Genomic DNA, 18,322 nt, shown 5'->3' with positions numbered 1-18,322 from the left:
CCAAATCTAGAGACCAGCAGCATCAGCATCCCAGGGAACTTGTTAGAAATGCAGAATCCTCAGGTCCTACTAAAATTACTGAACCTGAGACTGCATTAAAAAAAAAAAAAATCCCCAGGTGATTTGTATGCACAGTAAAGTTTGAGAAACACTCAAGGATCATTTAGTTTTCTTTTGGTAGTGGCTACAGCAAATGGGTTCTAACCTGTAAAACCTGTTTTCCAGTCTTTGTTTAATTGTACTTAAATCCGTCGGATATGCCACTACAGTGCAATACATGGGATAGGCTTGTAGATCCACAGGGGCCACAAATGCTGAAGCAATATCTAGAATAAAAAAATTAGTTTATATGTTTATTTTTTATTGTTTAAAATACTTCACAGACAATTCTGCTTGAATTAAGACAAATTCTGATCCACATAACCATTAGACTGCCATTGTCTTTTCAAAGTAAATACATATAGTTTAGCTAGCCTAATATAGTCTCATTGCTTATTATGTCTACATTTACACTGCAAAATTCTAGGGATATTTGTTGATTCAGATCCCTTAGAAGACAAGAAATGACAGACAATATATAAATCTGACCTATTAAGTACACACACATTTCTATACTTAAAACCTGGCCATTCCTGAATTTGTAGGTTTTTGACAGTCATTCTTTCAGTAACACTGTAATAACACATTCCATTCAAATGTAACCTGACTTTCTCAAAACTTATCACCTTATCTTAACAACTTAATTCTGTGAAATATCACGCAAGCACTCAGAGGAAGAAACAGATCCAGAAGTCTCTGACTCAATGTCAATGACCAAATGGCACACAGTCAACTGGTAAAAATCTAAAACCTGGCAAAGATTACTATTTTTTTTTACTCATTCACATACAGTATAAGACAACTTCCTATGCTAAAATACTACTAAAATTGTTTAAGATATCTGTGATACTCTTTAAATAAAGTGTTGCCTTATTAAAAAAAGACTTCAGATGAAAATATATCCAAAATGTGTCTCCAGTGTCACCTCTAACTTTCCTCTTTTAAACTTTATTCCTTATTGATAGAGGGGTTGCTACAAACCACCACACTAGTTTACAGTTGTTTTGGAAGCCCAGAATTCAGATAATCAAAGTTTTGTGGTCACTGTGTTTTTGTTTTTTTTAATGAGACAAAGCAGTTCAGTATTCTCTTCCTTCCCCTTACAAGTATTCCCTTGTATATATATTCATATAGTTAAGGGGAGAACTGGTACAGCTATCCATATAATTATAATTCATCTTTCAACCCTCCTCTCCCAATTCACATCATGTCAGCTTACCTATGTTAAAAGATTTCAAATTGGGTTCTGGAGGATCCAGATTTTTCACAGGTACCCATGGCATTTCTGAGGGCCCTCACTCTAAAATTCAGCTAGAGCAACTCCATTTTTAACTGTTCTAGATACCCAAGGCCTATGTAAGGTCTCATTTAAAAAAAAGAAAGAAATTCCACTTAAAAATGTTTGACCACTGACATGATATTGTGAAAAAAAATTTCATTGAATAACATTTTTCCTTTTCTTTGCTTTCTGCCAGTTTTTTCTATATTCCTGTGTTACTATTATTATTTACCCAGTGTCATCAACTGGTTTATTCCTGCAACAATTCTTTCACATTCTTCATCCCTGGGATTGGAACCCCATTCTCCATCAAGAGGTTTATAGATCAATGATCTGCATTCAACGTCAGTTAAAGGAACACTAGTACCTAGTTCTTCAGGAAATACAGCTGAAATACACAGAAAGAAAAGCAGATTTAGTGAAAATATGTGATTTTTGCTAGTATTTTAGGTTAGGTTTAGAAAGTTGAGTTGACATAAAAAAAACTAAAGTATAATTCTGTAAAGATTTGATAAGTATATTCTGTATTTTCATTAAAGAAATGTATGTTTCAAGGATCAGTAAAATGTTTTTTAAAACATTAGTTTTATAAATAATTCTCTAGATGAGCATATAATTACTTCCCCAAAATTATATCTGACAACTTGCTCAACTATCAGTTTCAGGTAAAGGACAAAGTATTTCTATAAATGATGCTTAATCTGTAAGTTTTCTGAATCATTTCATGATATAATCTCCATATTTATTTTAATAATACACAAGGTGAAACTGAATTAAAGTGGTGTTTTCCACAAATACTCCAAAGTCTTAACTTTTTTTTAACGTACAACAGAGAGAATTATGAATACTAACAGATGATTCATAGGTTTATTGCTTTTAAATTATGAAGGTATGCTTTCTGCATACATTAGGAGGTGACGGTGACATAAAACCTACAAATCTGCCAAGTAACATTTCCTTTGAAGTAGATTTCATCAGAGAAACATTGGGGAAATATGCTATTTGTATACAAAATTCTTCCTCCTCATACAATGTAATTAAACTCCAGGGATGCACATGTATATGTATCCAGACAGAACAAAAACAACAAAAATCACCCCCTTCACAAACGGATATATTTAGGTAGGAAACAAATAGTATATTAATGCCATTAACTCATTTCAAGAAATACCCTAAGCAATACAACACTGACTCTCATATATAGTAGTCCAATGTGACTACAACCTCAAACTTACAAAAAGAAGAGAAATAATATAAAAAGATAAGTCATGTAACACCATTCCAAGTTGTTCAAGATATTTTATAGTTTTGGGACACCAGGGTGGCTCAGTCAGTTAAGCATCTGCCTTCAGCTCGAGTCACGATCCCAGGGTTCTGGGATCGAGTCAAGCATCAGGCTCTGCTTCTCCCTCTGCCGCCACGACCCCTGCTTGTGCGCTCTTTGTCACAAATAAATAAATCTTAATTTAAAAAAAGATATTTTATAGTTTCAAACAGCTCTAATTTAGCAGTGAGATGAAAAATATGTTATCGGTATTAAATTTTCAAAGTGATAATTTCCAGGAAGAACTAGTCTTAGATAATATTAATATGTCCTTTTTCTCACTTCTAAGGTTTACCTGATTGGATTTAACTTTTCCAAGTTATCTTTTCTCTTTTTAGAATACAGTACTAGTGAGCAACTCCATTATAAACGATTATTTCTATTATGTCACAAGATCTTTTTCCTTTTTGTTTTTTAAATCTTTATTCTTACCTGACGGGAAAAGTGATATGTTATAGAAAAAAAAAATACAGAATAATGTAAAAGATAAAATTGTAGAAGTCCTTATATTCCCATTCTTTATAGGTAATCATTATTAATATTCTGGAATATATATCCTTTTAAATCCTTTTATGCATATGCAATTGTGTGGGCTGTATTTTTTAAAAAATAGAAACAAAAATGGGCACTACAGTCTGTAGGCTTCAGCCACACTGGCCTTCTCTCAGTTCTAGGAAGTTGTCTTACTGCCTAAGGCTAACTCCCAAGTCTTAAGGCAATGCATCAGGCCATATGCAAGAAGACAGTTATTATTAGCAGTAGTAAACTACCTACTCATGGAGGCCCTTATATGTGTCAGGCTCTATAATAAGCACTTTATGCACATGATGTCATTTAATCCTTCCAGAAGCCCTGTAAGGTATTAGAGTTTACAGAATTTCAAAGGTTGAAGTCCTAAAAAAATCTGAAGTTTTGAGTCTTTTAAGGAACTTGCCAAGATGACATAGATAGAAGGCAGTGATAGGGTATGAATCTATGTTGCACTCAAAAGGCTGAACTCTTAATATTATGTTTTATATTTAAGTGTTCTCCTGAAGTTAACAATTAAAAAAAAATCTCTGCTCCCAAGTGCTTACCTTCTAGGAGTGAACAATTAGCAAAACATTTTCGTATTTTGCTGTTAACTCATTTCAGTCTTCCCTGTTAGACTATAAATTCCAAGTGGGCAAAGATTATGTCTATCTTGTTCACTGCTATGCCTTCCCTACCTCCAATCCAAGGTAAATAACAGGTGTGCAATAAATAACTGTTGAATGAATATTTTCTATATGATCTTCACAACAATCCTATGCAGTAGCAAGTCAGCAAATCAGATTCCTTATTTAAGAAATTAAGTTTTTAACACAGAAAGCCTAACATACACTTACCGTTATTAGGAATAAGCTCCATATCCCAGGGACTCATCTTTTCTGTGTCTCCATTGTCCCAGCTTAAAGGAAGGAAAATCCCTATGTTAAAAAATCTAAATATTGTGTTAGAAGTTTCATAAAACTACATTATAAAAATAACTGCTTCAAGTGTTTAAAAGAAGTGTCTTTGTCACTTTATTAATAGATGGGGAAAACATTAAAAGTAACTCAAGCTGGGGGTGCCTGGTTGGCTCAGTTGGTTAAATGTCCAACTCTTGATTTCGGCTCAGGTCATGATCTCAAGGTTGTGAGATTGAGCCCTGCGTCAGGCTCCGCACTGGGCCTGGAGCCTGCTTAGGATTCTCTCTCCCCTTCGCCCTCTGCCCTCCCCGTTCCTCCCTAAAAAAAAAAAAAAGGGTAACTCAAGCTGAACTAAAATACAACAAACACTCCCTTACCAAACATTATAGCACTGAAACAAACTATCAGGGTACTCAGGCTGAAGAGGTTCCTGGCTTTCAATTGTTCCAAACCACCAAGCATCATCTATGACTGATCTGAAACGGTCACCTAGACAAGAATAAAAGCCATCTCATTATTCTGAAATGTACTGCTGCTGTTTGTTACTCCTTTCTCCCAAAATATACCTTTATGATAATTAAACCACCTGTATAATTTCAGAAAACATACAAAAAGTGACCCATACACTCCAAAATAAGTAAATAAAACTGGCAATATTCAGGAAAAAAGTTATTTAATAAACATACCAGTGTGACTTACCAGTTTCCAGTACCATTTCTTACATTTTATTAGGGTCAGGAGAAATTCACTCTTAGGTTAAGCATTTTTACCAATCTAGAATTTTAAATTCACCATTAGGATTATGCCCAAACTCTTCATTCAAATAAAAGCATGGTTTAGATAATTTATGCCCAACAAGTATTTATAGTCTATATTTAATTTCTTGCTTTCTATAGGCAAGTTCCTCCAACAATCAGGACTCTAGCCTAGAAACAATAAAAAGAAAACATCCAACCTGCCTTCCTTCATGTCAATCACCCTGAAGTTATAACACTCATTTATAAACTCACTTTCTTTTCTATAAAAATAAGAAAGTAACAAAAGAAAAACAACTAATCTTTGTAAAATAGCACTCCCTATGTTCCTTTCCTTACCCGATTGCATTCAGCTACTATCCTCCCACTAAAACTATTTTCCCCAAAGACCCTAATAAACTATCTTCTCAGCTTCCCTCCTTGTCATATGAAAACTGTAAATCACTCTCTTCCTTCTGCCACTCTTTCCTCTTCCTTGGCTTTCACAATATGGAGTGGTTTTTCTCCTGGCAAGCATAGGTTAGGGTCTGAAAACCTTGAGTTCAAATAACTTATCTGTGTGATTTTGAACCAATTAATTATTTTAGAACTCATCTGAATAAGTTTCATTTTCAAACCCATAAAGAGAAAAGTATTTGTTTATATTCTCATTTTTTACCAAAAAGATTTAAAAGTTTATAGAGACATACAGCATAAAATGAATTAAAAATTTAAAAAACAAGATAAAAAAATTTAATGACAAAATGGGAAGCTGGGAGCCAGGAGTAAGTTAATTAAAGAACACAACTACATGTTGTCGAGTTATATTTAACTTTGAATGGGTATGCATTGGGGCCCAAATTTAGACTCAAGCATTCTAACAGCCAACGTTAAGAGGGAAACATGATCTATTACCAGACAGAGTCTCTAATTGCTCTTCAGATGCATATTAGTGACACTGAACTTAGTGAGAAGCTACCATATAATTAAACAATAGCATTCTTGACACCACCACAACCTTAAACATAAGGATGAGTTTCAAAGAGCTATTTTTTATGATCCTACATACACTAATGACATTATGCTAAAGAGGAAGAACTGGATAATGTATGCGTAACCACAATGAACAATACTATAGAAAGATAACAATGAAAATAAGCAGGGAATAAGTACACCATTCGGAGTAAGCTTTAAACATTTCTAAACATTTTAAATGGCTATCAGTAGGTAGATGTCTATTTCCTCAGAAATAAAAGACCAAGAGTACTAACTTTAGAAGAAATTATTAATCTATAAATTTAGGGAGGAAAAAAAAAGTTATGATTCAGATGAGAGAATTCCAATGTACATCCACCATTTGAAATCTCTCTCTGATATGTCTAATGCTTGCCATATTTCTTTACTTAGTTGTTACCAACTCCTTTTTGGAATATTCGTGGATTCTGATTGCTAATAATTCTTCTGCAATTTATTGGCAGATGCATGTCTTTAAAAAAATAAAATTTTTCAGTAACACATGCAAGTACTTTAAAAACAAAGTATACCAAAGGCTTATAATCAAAACCAAGAAAAACATCTTTAACTCTTGTAACTATTTCTTCTTGAATTTAGATTTCTAAATGATGGGTACAAAGCTATTTCTTCACTCATCAATTTTAGACATTAAGTATTGACCTCTCTATATAATTGTATGTAATTATGTATGTTTTATTTAATCTATATCATTTTTATTGTAACTATGTAAATATTGTTACTACAGAGCCAAATAGTACACATTTCCCTTCTATAATTTTGTGTAACTGCTTCACTTTTTTTTTTGTGATTGGTTTTCCTCTGGATTTACTATTAAGTCTTCCCACATGCTCTAACAGCTTAAACTATAAAACATTCTTCAACATAATTTCCAACAAAGTCAGACACATTAGGTAATCATCAGTTCCATTTTCTTTCTTTCCTGAAGACTTTGCTCTTGGTGGACAACATCTTTTGAACTGGTCATTTTACAGACTTGCTAGACAGATGCTATCCCTGAGACTTCTATTGACTATTACTGGGAATTCATTTTGGCTCTTCCCTATTCTGGATTTCCTGTCTCCTGGAGGGATTCCATGTCTTTCCTTTCCTTGCTTCATTCCCTTATTTGACAGAACACATCTTTCAAAGCTTCCAGAAAAATGGTGTAATGGAATTTATATGGAATGTAAATTCTTTTAGATAACTTCCATGTCTCTAATTTTGTTAACTTGCATTTCTCTAAATCTTCTTTTTAGAGCACACATTTAAATTTCTAAGTTTACCAAGACCAAACAAGATATATCACCAGGCCAATGCCTTCCAATGGCACTGGAGGAGAGATGGACTGGCATATCAACTGATGTGCTTTTTCAAACCAAATATGCCATATATGTACCACAGTCCACTCCAAATTGACAAAGAGTGGCCGTGCTTGAAAATTAAAAAAAAAAAAACAACAACAAACTCTAATGAATTGCACATCCATGTGAACATAAATTATTGCATCTTAAATGCCTGGAAACTTTTAATTATTTTAAAGTTTGAGTACTGATTACAATATTAAGTTTAAAGATTATAACAGATTAAACCAATTAAAGAAAGATGCCAGTTCAGCTTTGGTCCCAGTCCAAATTATTAAACATTTTGAATTGGAAGAGGTCTTTTGCTTCAAGTGTGAATTGTTATATTTTTAAATGAAAATTTAATTCAACACATAAAACAGCTAAATGATTAGCTATAAACAATCTTGTAACAGTTACCAAATCTAAAAGAGAAAATGTTTAGAATTCAGCATCAACGAGATTAAAAGGACAATTGACCCTTGAACAATATAGGTTTGAACTGTGTAGGTCCACTTATACATGGATTTTTTTTTTTGATACAGTACAATATTATAAAAGCATTTTTTCTTATGATTTCTTAACATTTTCTTTTCTCTAGCTTACTTTATTGTAAGAATACTTACACAAAACACATGTTAATTGACTGTGTAGGTCATCAGTAAGGCTTCTGGTCAAGAGCAGGCTATTAGTAGTTAACTCTTTGAGGAATTAAAAGTTACACAGATTTTCGACTATGCAGGGGGCTCAGCACTCCTAATCCTTGCATTGTTCAAGGGTCAACTGTATTTTAAATACCTGACACTCTATCTTCTTACTTTGCTATTAACATTCCCACAAATGGCAAGAAGATTTCTCTTTTTTCTGAATCATTAAAAGTAGTAAATCACTCATTAGATTAAAAAAAAGTCTTCTAAATAAATTACCCACCTATGTTCCACCGCCTATATTTTGCATCATCAAATTGTTGTCTCAAGACGAGAAAATCTATAACATCAGGCATATCGTGGTATCTAATTACAAAGAGAAACAAACTGATTAGGTCACATACCTAAAAATATCTAAAAGAGGTTAAAATTTATCTGAATCTTGAAAAACAGTGTACAATACTAAGAAACCACTGCCTCTTTCAATAGTCCTTACTTCATGGTAAATGATCCGCCTGTCAGTTTCCCAGTATCAGGATCTAGAAAAGCAAGTTTAAGGCAGCAAAGGGTGGGCAATCCCACTTCATACTTTATGCCAACTATTTTCATCAGTTCTTGTTCCTGAGAAAGAAACCGAAAATAAACTGTCTTCACAAAATAAACCACAAAATAAACTGATAAACATAATCAAAACATTTCTCCATTTCAATCTTGACCTAGGTGGTGATTATTCTGTGCATGCAAAAATTTGTTGACCTGTGTACTGAAGAAGAATTTGTGCACTTTATAGTTAACAAATTACATCTCAATAAAAACTTTTTAAAAAGGGGAGAAAATTACTGAAATAGAAGTTTTCCAATATAGTTCCAAAGACCTCTACATAATTTTGAACTCTGGCTGATAAATCTAAAAATACTTATTTACAAATATGAAGTTTACCTTAGACATCAGTGTTAATTTTCACTATAATTACACTTCGTACCCAACTTATAAACTATTGGGAGTACATAAATTCAATCTTGTGTTTCTTTGAAAATTAAGTAACTCTTACTCTCCAGGATTGCTTCAATTAAAAAAACGTATCTTCATGAAATAGTTTCTTACAGTGAAAAGAGTAACATTCAATACAGCTTTCTACCTCATCTAAAACTGCACCTTTGAAGTAATAAACACCATACCCGTAGTTCCATTTTATGCCACGGCTGTTTTTTGGGATTGATACTGTAAATCTTATTTTTCCTGGCCATTTCAACATAAGCTTCATGTCCCTGCCGGAAGTAATAAACCTAAAAAGTAAATAAAGTCACAATTTTAAGCCTTGAATGTTTCCTTTAACCCAAGATGTAAGGTATCAGCTAAAACTGCAAAGACAGAATTTAATATCCTTTCAAAAGAAATTCTAATATTTTAATAGTTTTTCCTTCTTTGCCTCAAGTCGTCCTAATTGCCACTTAATCATAAAGTGTTCCAAATAACATTACTTTGGTTATACACTAAGAAGATAAAATGAGCAGTTTTTTTGTTTGTTTCACGGTTTTATTTTTGGATTCAAAACAAGCTGACCTATGCTGTAAAACAAAGTAAGTTGTAACTAGGAGTCATGATCAATTTATTATTCACGTATTTTGGTAGCAAGTGGTTTGTACATATGCAGTAAACTCTGAAATGAAAAATGTATTTTTATATATATTTTATCCTTATAAAGAGAGCAAGGTATATATTTATGCCTTCATTTTATAAAGTTCAGATTTAAATGACACCCGACTACCATCCTGGTATCTACTGGCACTTGACATAGTAGTCTGATACCAAGTATTCTTCCCACTACAAAAAAAATAGTGGAGCTTGTTAAAAAATGTTATTAAAATTTTTTAAAATGCGATTCAGTTCTTAGTAACATTCTGGGATATCCATTATTCTACATACTTTTATTCTATTCATTAATATCACTATTGCTCCAGTTTGAAATTTCATACAAAGGAATAATGCTGAATAATGAGAACTTACCTGTTTAAGCACCAACAATTGAAAAGACAACTTAAACATTTTGAAAGAAAAGTATTCAATAAGAAGTTAGACACTTTCTAGTTACCTTGAAATATATTAAATTTAATCAAGCACCTTCTTGATGCTCAAAGACCTGTTAGGCTCTATCATTGTACTAAATTATGACAATGTAGAAATGTCCTGCGCTCTTCAAGTCTTAAGTAGGGTGCCTAAATAAATTTTTTCTCAGACTGCTCTTTAGAGTTACCCCTGCATTAAAATGTTTTTGTTTCCTTTTTTTACTGTCAACTGTCACTTGCCACTTTCTATTGCTAATTAGTGTCGTTTGCTAAAGAAGCTCATATTGTACTTCCTAATTTATTACTGCCAATACTAGATACCAGATGACTCTGCTTCCTAACACTTACGCATCAATAGAAGACATGAACACTGGACCAGGAAATTTTGATCTAAGATCTTATATTTTCATTTCAAATTCATAAGTACATAGTCCAAAATGATGACCAATCACATTTTCTTAAAAATGAAATATTTTTGATTCTAATGAATTTTTAAAAAGATCTAAATTATAAGCATTGTATTTAAATGAAAACATGAAATAAAATTAGTTTTATATAAAAATATTTTATATTTTATATAAAATAAAATGCTGAATTACATATTTCCTTTAACATGTTATGTATTTAAGCCTTAAGCTAAGAAAAATATACTTTTAGAAAGAAAAAGAAAATTGGCAATAGAATCCTCTTATTAAAAAAAATACTAGTTTTTAAAATGCCAATAAAATTTCCATTCTCTTACAGTATTTAGTTTTGCTGTTGCAATATTTAAAGTGGCAAGTGGCCTCAAAAAAGATCAGAGCTTTCCTCCTACTTATACCTTTTCCATACACAGCTACAAACATCTAAAATGAGATACTTTATGCAACTGCTATTTTCTACAGTTTCAAGAGCTATTTTAAAAAGCTTAAAGATACTTCAAAGAAACAAAGACTGTTCTTAAAAGTTTAAAAATACCTCATCACCCATCTGTGGCACAAATGGACATCTTCGGGGAAGAGTATCTGTAATCCATGTTGAAGGTAACCATTCTTCTAATGTCAAACCATTCTCTGTTAGTTCTCCCACAGCCAATCTCTAAGAGTTTAGAACATTATAAAGTAATATTATCACAAAAGCAATCATCTCTTAATATGTCCTTTAAATACCGATAGGGGTGCCTGGGTGGTGGAGTCGGTTTAGCATCTAACTCTTGGTTTTGGCTCAGGACATGATCTCAGGGTCCTGAGATCGAGGCCCAATGTCAGGCTTCATGCTCAGTGTGGAGTCTGCTTAAGACCCTCTCTCCCTCTGCCCCTCCCCGCTGTGCTTTCTTGCTCTCTCAAACAAATAAGTAAACCTTTAAAAAAATAAAATAACTATAAAGGTAATTAAATAAAAGGGGAAGGAGATCTTTGAACAAAAATATATACAGAGTATCAAAAAACCTTATTTTGGGGCACGTGGGTGGCTCAAGTCAGTTAAGTGTCTGCCTTCAGCTCAGGTCATGATCTCAGGGTCCTGGGATTGAGCCCTGCATCGGGCTCCCTGCTCAGCAGGGAGTCTGTATCTCCCTTTCCCTCTCTCTCAAATAAATAAATAAATAAATAAATAAATAAATAAATAAATAAATAAATAAATAAAATCTTTAAAAATTTTTTTAAATTTAAAAAAACTTATTTTTTTATGGCAGCAGTGGCAGTATAGTTATTCAATCTCTCCAAATCACTGCATAAAAAAAGAACTAGATAAACCAAAACCTTAAAGACAACATTTAGAACAAGACTAGGTAAACAAGATATTCCCATAAACCCCAAAGTATAAGCTCTGTGTAATCTCCCTCTCAAAATCCTATCAGTTTTATCAATATTTGTAACAAACCAAGACATATTCAAGTTTTTCCCTTTTCCTTTTTTTAAGTCATGGTCATGGTGTATTAGTAAGATATAAATAAGATATTTTCATATGGGCTGAGTAGTGGAAAATGCAGAAGGCTAACTGTTTCAGTGGGCTGGGCATTATACTTATACAAAGCCCAGGAGTATTTTCTTCCCTTTTTGAAGTAGCCATTTCACACTTGGCTCATTAGTTTCTAGAAAAAATATTTCTATCAGATTTTTTTTTTCAAACAAAATGTCATCAAGCCAGGTCCCTTACCTTTTTTTTTTTTTTTAAGTGAGTGCTAACCTGATGTGGGGCTTGAACTCATAACCCTGAGATCAAGAGTCACATGCTCTACTGACTGAGCCAGCCAGGTGCCCAGGTCCCTTATTTTAACTTCTGTGGCTAAATATAAAAATAGATCTCTGAGAAGAAGCTTTTTTAACTTTGCCCGCAAGTGGCCATTATTGTCTGGATATTACCTTAGATTTAGGAAAAATGGACTTTCTAAGAGCCCTTGAAACCTAATATTATTCGTAAGTAGAGAAACTTCATGCAATTGACTAAAAATGTTTTAGTTCAGTGTTTGTACATTAAGACTTCTAAATTTTATTCTCGTATTTTTTTTTAAAAAGAAGGTAGTTATTGTGACTTAACACAAGTTCACTAAAGGAAATAACGTCATAATGGGATATCAGAGAACACTACAGAAGGTACTGCTAACAGCTGTTACTCAATATTCATTTTCCTCTTCTTCCTACTAAACACAACTTGTTTCTCATTCACACATATCAGGAGCACTCTCTCTTTGAAGAGTAAGGGAGGGATAAAGGAGTTTGACATTTACTATATGTGAGATAGGTCTACTGGAGAATTTTAGTCAAGAGTGATAGAATCTGACTTTTAAAAGGATCACTCTGGATGCATCAGAGCAAATTATGGCCCATGGTTCAAGTCCAGCTGCTTCTACTTTTATAAATCAAATTTTTTGGAACACAGCCATATCCATTCATTTACATGTCTATGGCTGCTCTTAGGCTACAACAGCAGGGTAGTGGGCCCCAGCCAAAGTTTGCTGATTCCTACTTTAGTGAACAGAACCTAGGGTGAAAAGAATGGAAGCAGGAAGACAGATGGAAGACTACTGCAGTAATACAACCAAAAGCTTATGGTGGCTCACAGGAGTGCGACAGCAGAAGTGGCAAAAAAAAAACCACTCAAGTGCTGAATATATTTAGAAGACAGAGCCACAGAAATTCCAATGGACTGGATGCAGAATATGAGAGAAAAACAAGGATAACACCACAGTTTTGGTGTAAACAACTAAAAGAATTGTCAGTGTAAGAAGAGGAGGGCTGGAGAAGGGCAGAGGGGAAAACTTAGAAAATAAATTTTGTATGTATTATTTTGAGAGATTAAGTCAGGGGATATTTGAAAAGTTAATTTATCCAGTTACTGAGCACCACTGTTACATGACAGAGTTAGAGCCACAGATTTTCAGTTTCATACATTGAGATTTTGAGTTAAAGTGTGTTTGAAAAAGGTTTCCTCTGACTTAATAAAAAAAGGTAGGAAAAGTCTGAAAATTGTTAATTCCAGCCTCAATATGGGCTATTAATTGCACCAAATATTTCTTCCTGTAAGGAAAATATCTATTATCAACTGAAATAGCTAACAATTCTTAAATGAAACCAGGTAAATTAGGTATTAAATAGGAATGATCATATTTATAACTGTAAGACTATGGTATGGCACAAACAAGAATCAGTATGATGATATATCTTATTCCCCAATAATTCTTGGGAAACCTAGAATTTTTGGTTTAAGTAGAGTTCTATCACACGGTACTTAAAACCACTTAGGATAAAATGCATTGAAGATTCCTCAAAATTTCAGCCTCATAATTTGAATTTTTTTTTAATTTTGGAGATACAGGTAATTGATTCCTTTCTATCCATGGAAATTCTTCTAGGTCCACCTCATATTTTACTTATTCTGGAAGCCTTAACTGAAACTCTAAGAAAAGATGTCCTTATTTGATTTCTGAATAACCAACCATCTTTAAAATTAATCTGGCAATTAAACATATTAGATAATGTGATACTCTATTTTTATCTTGGGGGATTCAAGCAACTTGTTAGTCACACATTGTTTTGAGAGTAAGCACTATGTCTTACAGTTCTTTTTATCCATTGTACTGCTTTATAAACTGTAAGCACTCAATAATAAATTTACTGATCTGGTTTCCAGAGTTCCTAACAGCATAATGGACATATATCAGACAGATCTGAGATAACTTTACTGCATCTCTGGAGAATTTTTTTTTTTTTGAGAGAGAGAGTGGGGGTGGGAGTGGATCTTAAGCAAGCTCCACGCCCGCCCAGAGACTGACTCGGGGCTCAATCTCATGACCCTGAGATCATGACCTGAGCTGAAATCAAGAGTTGGATACTTAACCAGACTGAACCACCTACGTGCCCCAGGAGAATTCTATTTTTAAATAAGCATTTTTCTGTTATCTGCCTTATTACTATTTTTTGCTTAATTTGAATACAATTAGTCAGATGGAAAATATCTTCATCTTTCCATACATGCAGTAAATATTAATTACTTAATGATCTCTCAGTTACTTTCCAGCTGTACAACTCTATGCATAAGGGAAATATTGTGTTTATTTGGGACAAGGGAACTAAGGAATGAGAACAATTCTATCTACTGTTAAATCCACTGGTAGACTTAACACCAAACCATGTGTACGAAAACCAAATTAAAGGGAATAGTCTGTAATATTTTTACACTTCATGATATTTAAAGTTTGTCCCACATAAATTTAGTGGCACACAAATCCTATTGTAATACTTCAAGCAAAATAGTGAAATTAAAATATGCCAAACAGTAACAGTGGATCCAAATGTGGCACTGCATGAAGAAGCCCAAGGTGTTAGTTCGTGCACAAGTATCAAATTAAGAGAAATTAGGTGAAGTAAACTGCACTCTTGGGACCAAAAAATTATGTTCTCACAGGGACTTAAAACACTGTAAACCTCAAAAGTTCATCAAAACTGTCTTGAGATAAGAAAAAAAAAATTAGCCAGATACAGGGCTAAATCCTTTTTCTTTAACCAATCTGCGTACCACATAAATAATGGGTTAACCTCCTTTTATCATCACTGACAACACAGGAGAGAAAAATGTGAGCATATGTGTGATACTCTCTTTGGTAAATCTTTCCCAGACAAAAGCAAAAGAGGTAACAAGAATAGTAGGCTGTGGAATCCAAATTAAAGTAATTCCTAATTATAAAGCTGAAACAAATAAGAGCTCAACGGAAGCAGATTAAATAAACACTTAAAACAGATGTATTCTTAAATTTTTCAAGGCTCTCTGGAGATAGGACCTTCTTGACCTTCTTAGTCTCCCTAGCATTTAATTCTACATTTGACAACTTATATTTAATTCTAAAAATGAAAGAGGTTAAAAAAAATCTTCCTTGTGTTTATTTAACCAAATATTCTTTCCATTTATAGTCTTTTAGGAAATAGAAAACATGTCCCTTGTACTTCATTTACTTTAGAATAAAAGTGAAATAACTCTTATTTTTTAAAAGAATCCCATTTCCATTAGAGGTGACAAATCTTATTTCCGTAACATTTATTTCTTACATTCTCTGATCTGTCTCAAATTATCCATAGACTAAAGATGAAGTAATCAAACCAATACTACTACTGACCTAAGGACCATCTAATTATGGCTCACATGCTCTGTAAATTAATGAAAGCTTGTTAACAGTAGTGTCCTACTTTAGATTCGTAATTGGCTAGTGTCAACTCTGACAAGTTCTGCCATTATTATTCCAGGTGATGTACACTCTTTGCTTTCTAGTTATTTTCAGCAATAACAATTAATAAGGATGGTTAAAAAGTAAAAGCAATTAAAAGATGAGTAAAACTACATTTTGTAATGTTGTTTTTTATATACACAAATGAATAAATCCCACCAGATTACCAAAAAAACCTGCTCAAATTATAAGATTAAATGCTCAATATTTAGAATATGATAATTCTGTAAGTAAAATACTTTCACGTGCTAAACATTGAAAACCTGAGTAAATTAAATGTTTTGTTATAGTATATTCTACTACTGCGTACTTCTGAGTTTTTTCAAATACTACTGGTATGCTAGTACACCTCAACATTGTTTATGTTCATCAACAGCACTTTTAAAAGGAGTGCTTTTGTTTTCACAGAAAACAATTTATATTAAAACAAAATCAACCTTTTGTTTTCTTTCTTTGGGCTTCTTTTTCTTTGGTGATATTTGTCCATCTTTTTCTTCATTTACTTTTTTCCTTTCTTTTTTAATCTGTTTTTGCTTCTGTTTTTCAGATTCTTCTTCTTCATCTGAACTGCTTTCTGCTTTCTTGGTTTTATGCTTAGGAATTTTCTTTGGTGGTTGCAGATTAATTCCTGCATCTGCTGTCCAGTCAGAATAGTCACTAGAGTAGTCACTAGAAGGCAAAAAGGGATTTAAAAAATATATATACCAGATATACTGTAAGACTTTGTTTTATAAAAATGTAAAGAGAGATCACAATAAAGAATATGCACAAAATAAACTAAAAATATTTCCCTGTTTTTCAACTCGTCACCTTCTAAACGGCTTCTTAAATTCTGTAGGCTTAACTTAAATACCTCAAAGAAGTTTTCTAAGGTAAGTATACAGCTTTAATTGAAACAATGAATTTAAGTGCCTTGTAATATTTTAACAAAAATATTAATTTCTGAGCACTGCATATGTTCAAAATATCGTGGGGCATAAAAAAATAAGGAGCAGAGGGTCACTTTCCTCAATTCCAGGAACAGTACAAAGATAGTTTGGAATACTACAAGAGATATCAATATTGAGGAAGAGACATGGGGATTACTTTTTTGAGAGGAGGTGGGAGCTCTTGACTAGGGGAACGCCAGTGGTAGAGCACTGCTGCCTTCATGATAGCTGGATATTAAATGGGGTTGGGGTGGGGACTGTCAGAAGTGTTCTGGCCCAGTAGGAAGACTGCTTGCAAAATAAATACTTTATTCAGCATCTACATATACGTTAGGTACATTTTATGCTTCAAAGAATGACACGATTCTGAAAAATAAAGGCCTTTGTGTTTTATTTATCACTGCCAACCATGTTTGCTTTTCTTTTCAGTTACTTTCAAAAGACCTAGTTTTAGTGAACTGATGTTGTTGCAAAATAATCCAGTTATGTTATCTTCTGTTCTAATTTTAGTACGAGAATATTACTTGATTTTGTACAATTTTAAAATGTAAATATAAATGCTTTAAAAAAATCTAAGTTATACTATGTTAAAATCAATAATTAGTTCTCCTGTATTTAGTGATGTATGACCTTACTCCTCTATAAAGATTAACACTGAAAGGACAGATTTTTCTGGAGTTTTATTCTACTACCACCACCTCATACCCCTGTCCTGAATGTCCTTAGTAGGTATCTACGAATATCTCCCCAAGAATAATCATCACAGGTAACAATCAAATAATTAAGGTGCTTTCCAGTATGATTTCATGACTTCATTTTAACTTGCAAATGATTTTAAAGAATTTAAGAAATATTTTTAGACATTACACTGGATGCATGGGAATGCATCCACAGAGCAAACAGCTATCCAAGAATAAGCTGTCCTCAACTTATGAGCATTTATTTATACTAACTCCAGCCATGGTCACGATAAATGGCACCTGCTAAATACTCACAGCTGCTACTCTCTGGAGTACTCAGCACTTACAGAAAATCTTCTGATGCTAGCATAGATCTAACTTCAAACTGCAGAACCCATCTTCTTTACAATTGCCCCTCATCTGGTGAAACCACTAATGCTCTTTCCTACAAGAACCTCTGTGTTGTCTCATGGTTTGAGATACTCTACTTCCATTACTGAGACAAAAGGAAGTTTTTCTTTCACTGCCCTGTTTCAAATATAAAAAAACTACCAGACACAACTATGCATATGTGCATATCATTGCTGGGAGTCACTGTTGTGGGAATAAGAAAGCCCTTGATTCTAACAGTGATATAAGGAATTACAACCTCTACCTCTTGGTTTCTTTGGCAATTTTAAGAGCTACTGCTCGTGGGGAGTAAGTGTAAGGGGCTAAATATAATCACCATTCCCAAAGGCTTGGGAATGCTACCAAGGTCAGCAAAGATCACCAGCCTTGTAACAATGTGGATTGCTAGTATATATATAGGAGATAAAGGAATCCTCACTTCCATGGTCAAATGGGGTAAGAATAACAGGAAGAGGAAAGCTTATTCTCATTGCTGGAAGAAATAATTTGTCATTCAACAAATTACACTATCTCATTGCTTTCATAATTTAATGCTCATGTATTTCTCAAAACCGGTAATACATTTGTGGTTCAGTACTACAGATAATAGTATTCAGACAATAAAATATCAACTAAGAAGGCTAAAAGCATTTTGTAGATCTAGTTTCAATAACCAACATTTTTTTCTTACC

At 33.2% G+C, this 18,322-nt stretch overlaps 1 protein-coding gene across 1 annotated transcript in view; it reads right to left on the bottom strand.

Moving 5' to 3' along the window:
• LOC110583575 (pleckstrin homology domain interacting protein) overlaps positions 1-18,322 on the bottom strand; it is a 132,964-nt gene that overhangs the window by 22,691 nt on the left and 91,951 nt on the right. Inside the window, exons 22-30 of the mRNA XM_044917665.1 lie at positions 16,069-16,300; positions 10,891-11,010; positions 9,046-9,153; positions 8,364-8,488; positions 8,151-8,233; positions 4,510-4,621; positions 4,070-4,131; positions 1,611-1,766; positions 206-326 (exon numbers count right to left, since the gene is read on the bottom strand). Of these exons, the coding sequence (XP_044773600.1) occupies positions 206-326; positions 1,611-1,766; positions 4,070-4,131; positions 4,510-4,621; positions 8,151-8,233; positions 8,364-8,488; positions 9,046-9,153; positions 10,891-11,010; positions 16,069-16,300 (1,119 nt within the window). The remainder of the gene's footprint in view (positions 1-205; positions 327-1,610; positions 1,767-4,069; positions 4,132-4,509; positions 4,622-8,150; positions 8,234-8,363; positions 8,489-9,045; positions 9,154-10,890; positions 11,011-16,068; positions 16,301-18,322) is intronic.

Source organism: Neomonachus schauinslandi, chromosome 8, assembly GCF_002201575.2.
Source record: "Neomonachus schauinslandi chromosome 8, ASM220157v2, whole genome shotgun sequence".
NCBI lineage: Eukaryota > Metazoa > Chordata > Mammalia > Carnivora > Phocidae > Neomonachus > Neomonachus schauinslandi.
Note: the sequence above shows the minus strand (reverse complement) of the source record. Positions and strands in the feature narration are given on the sequence as shown.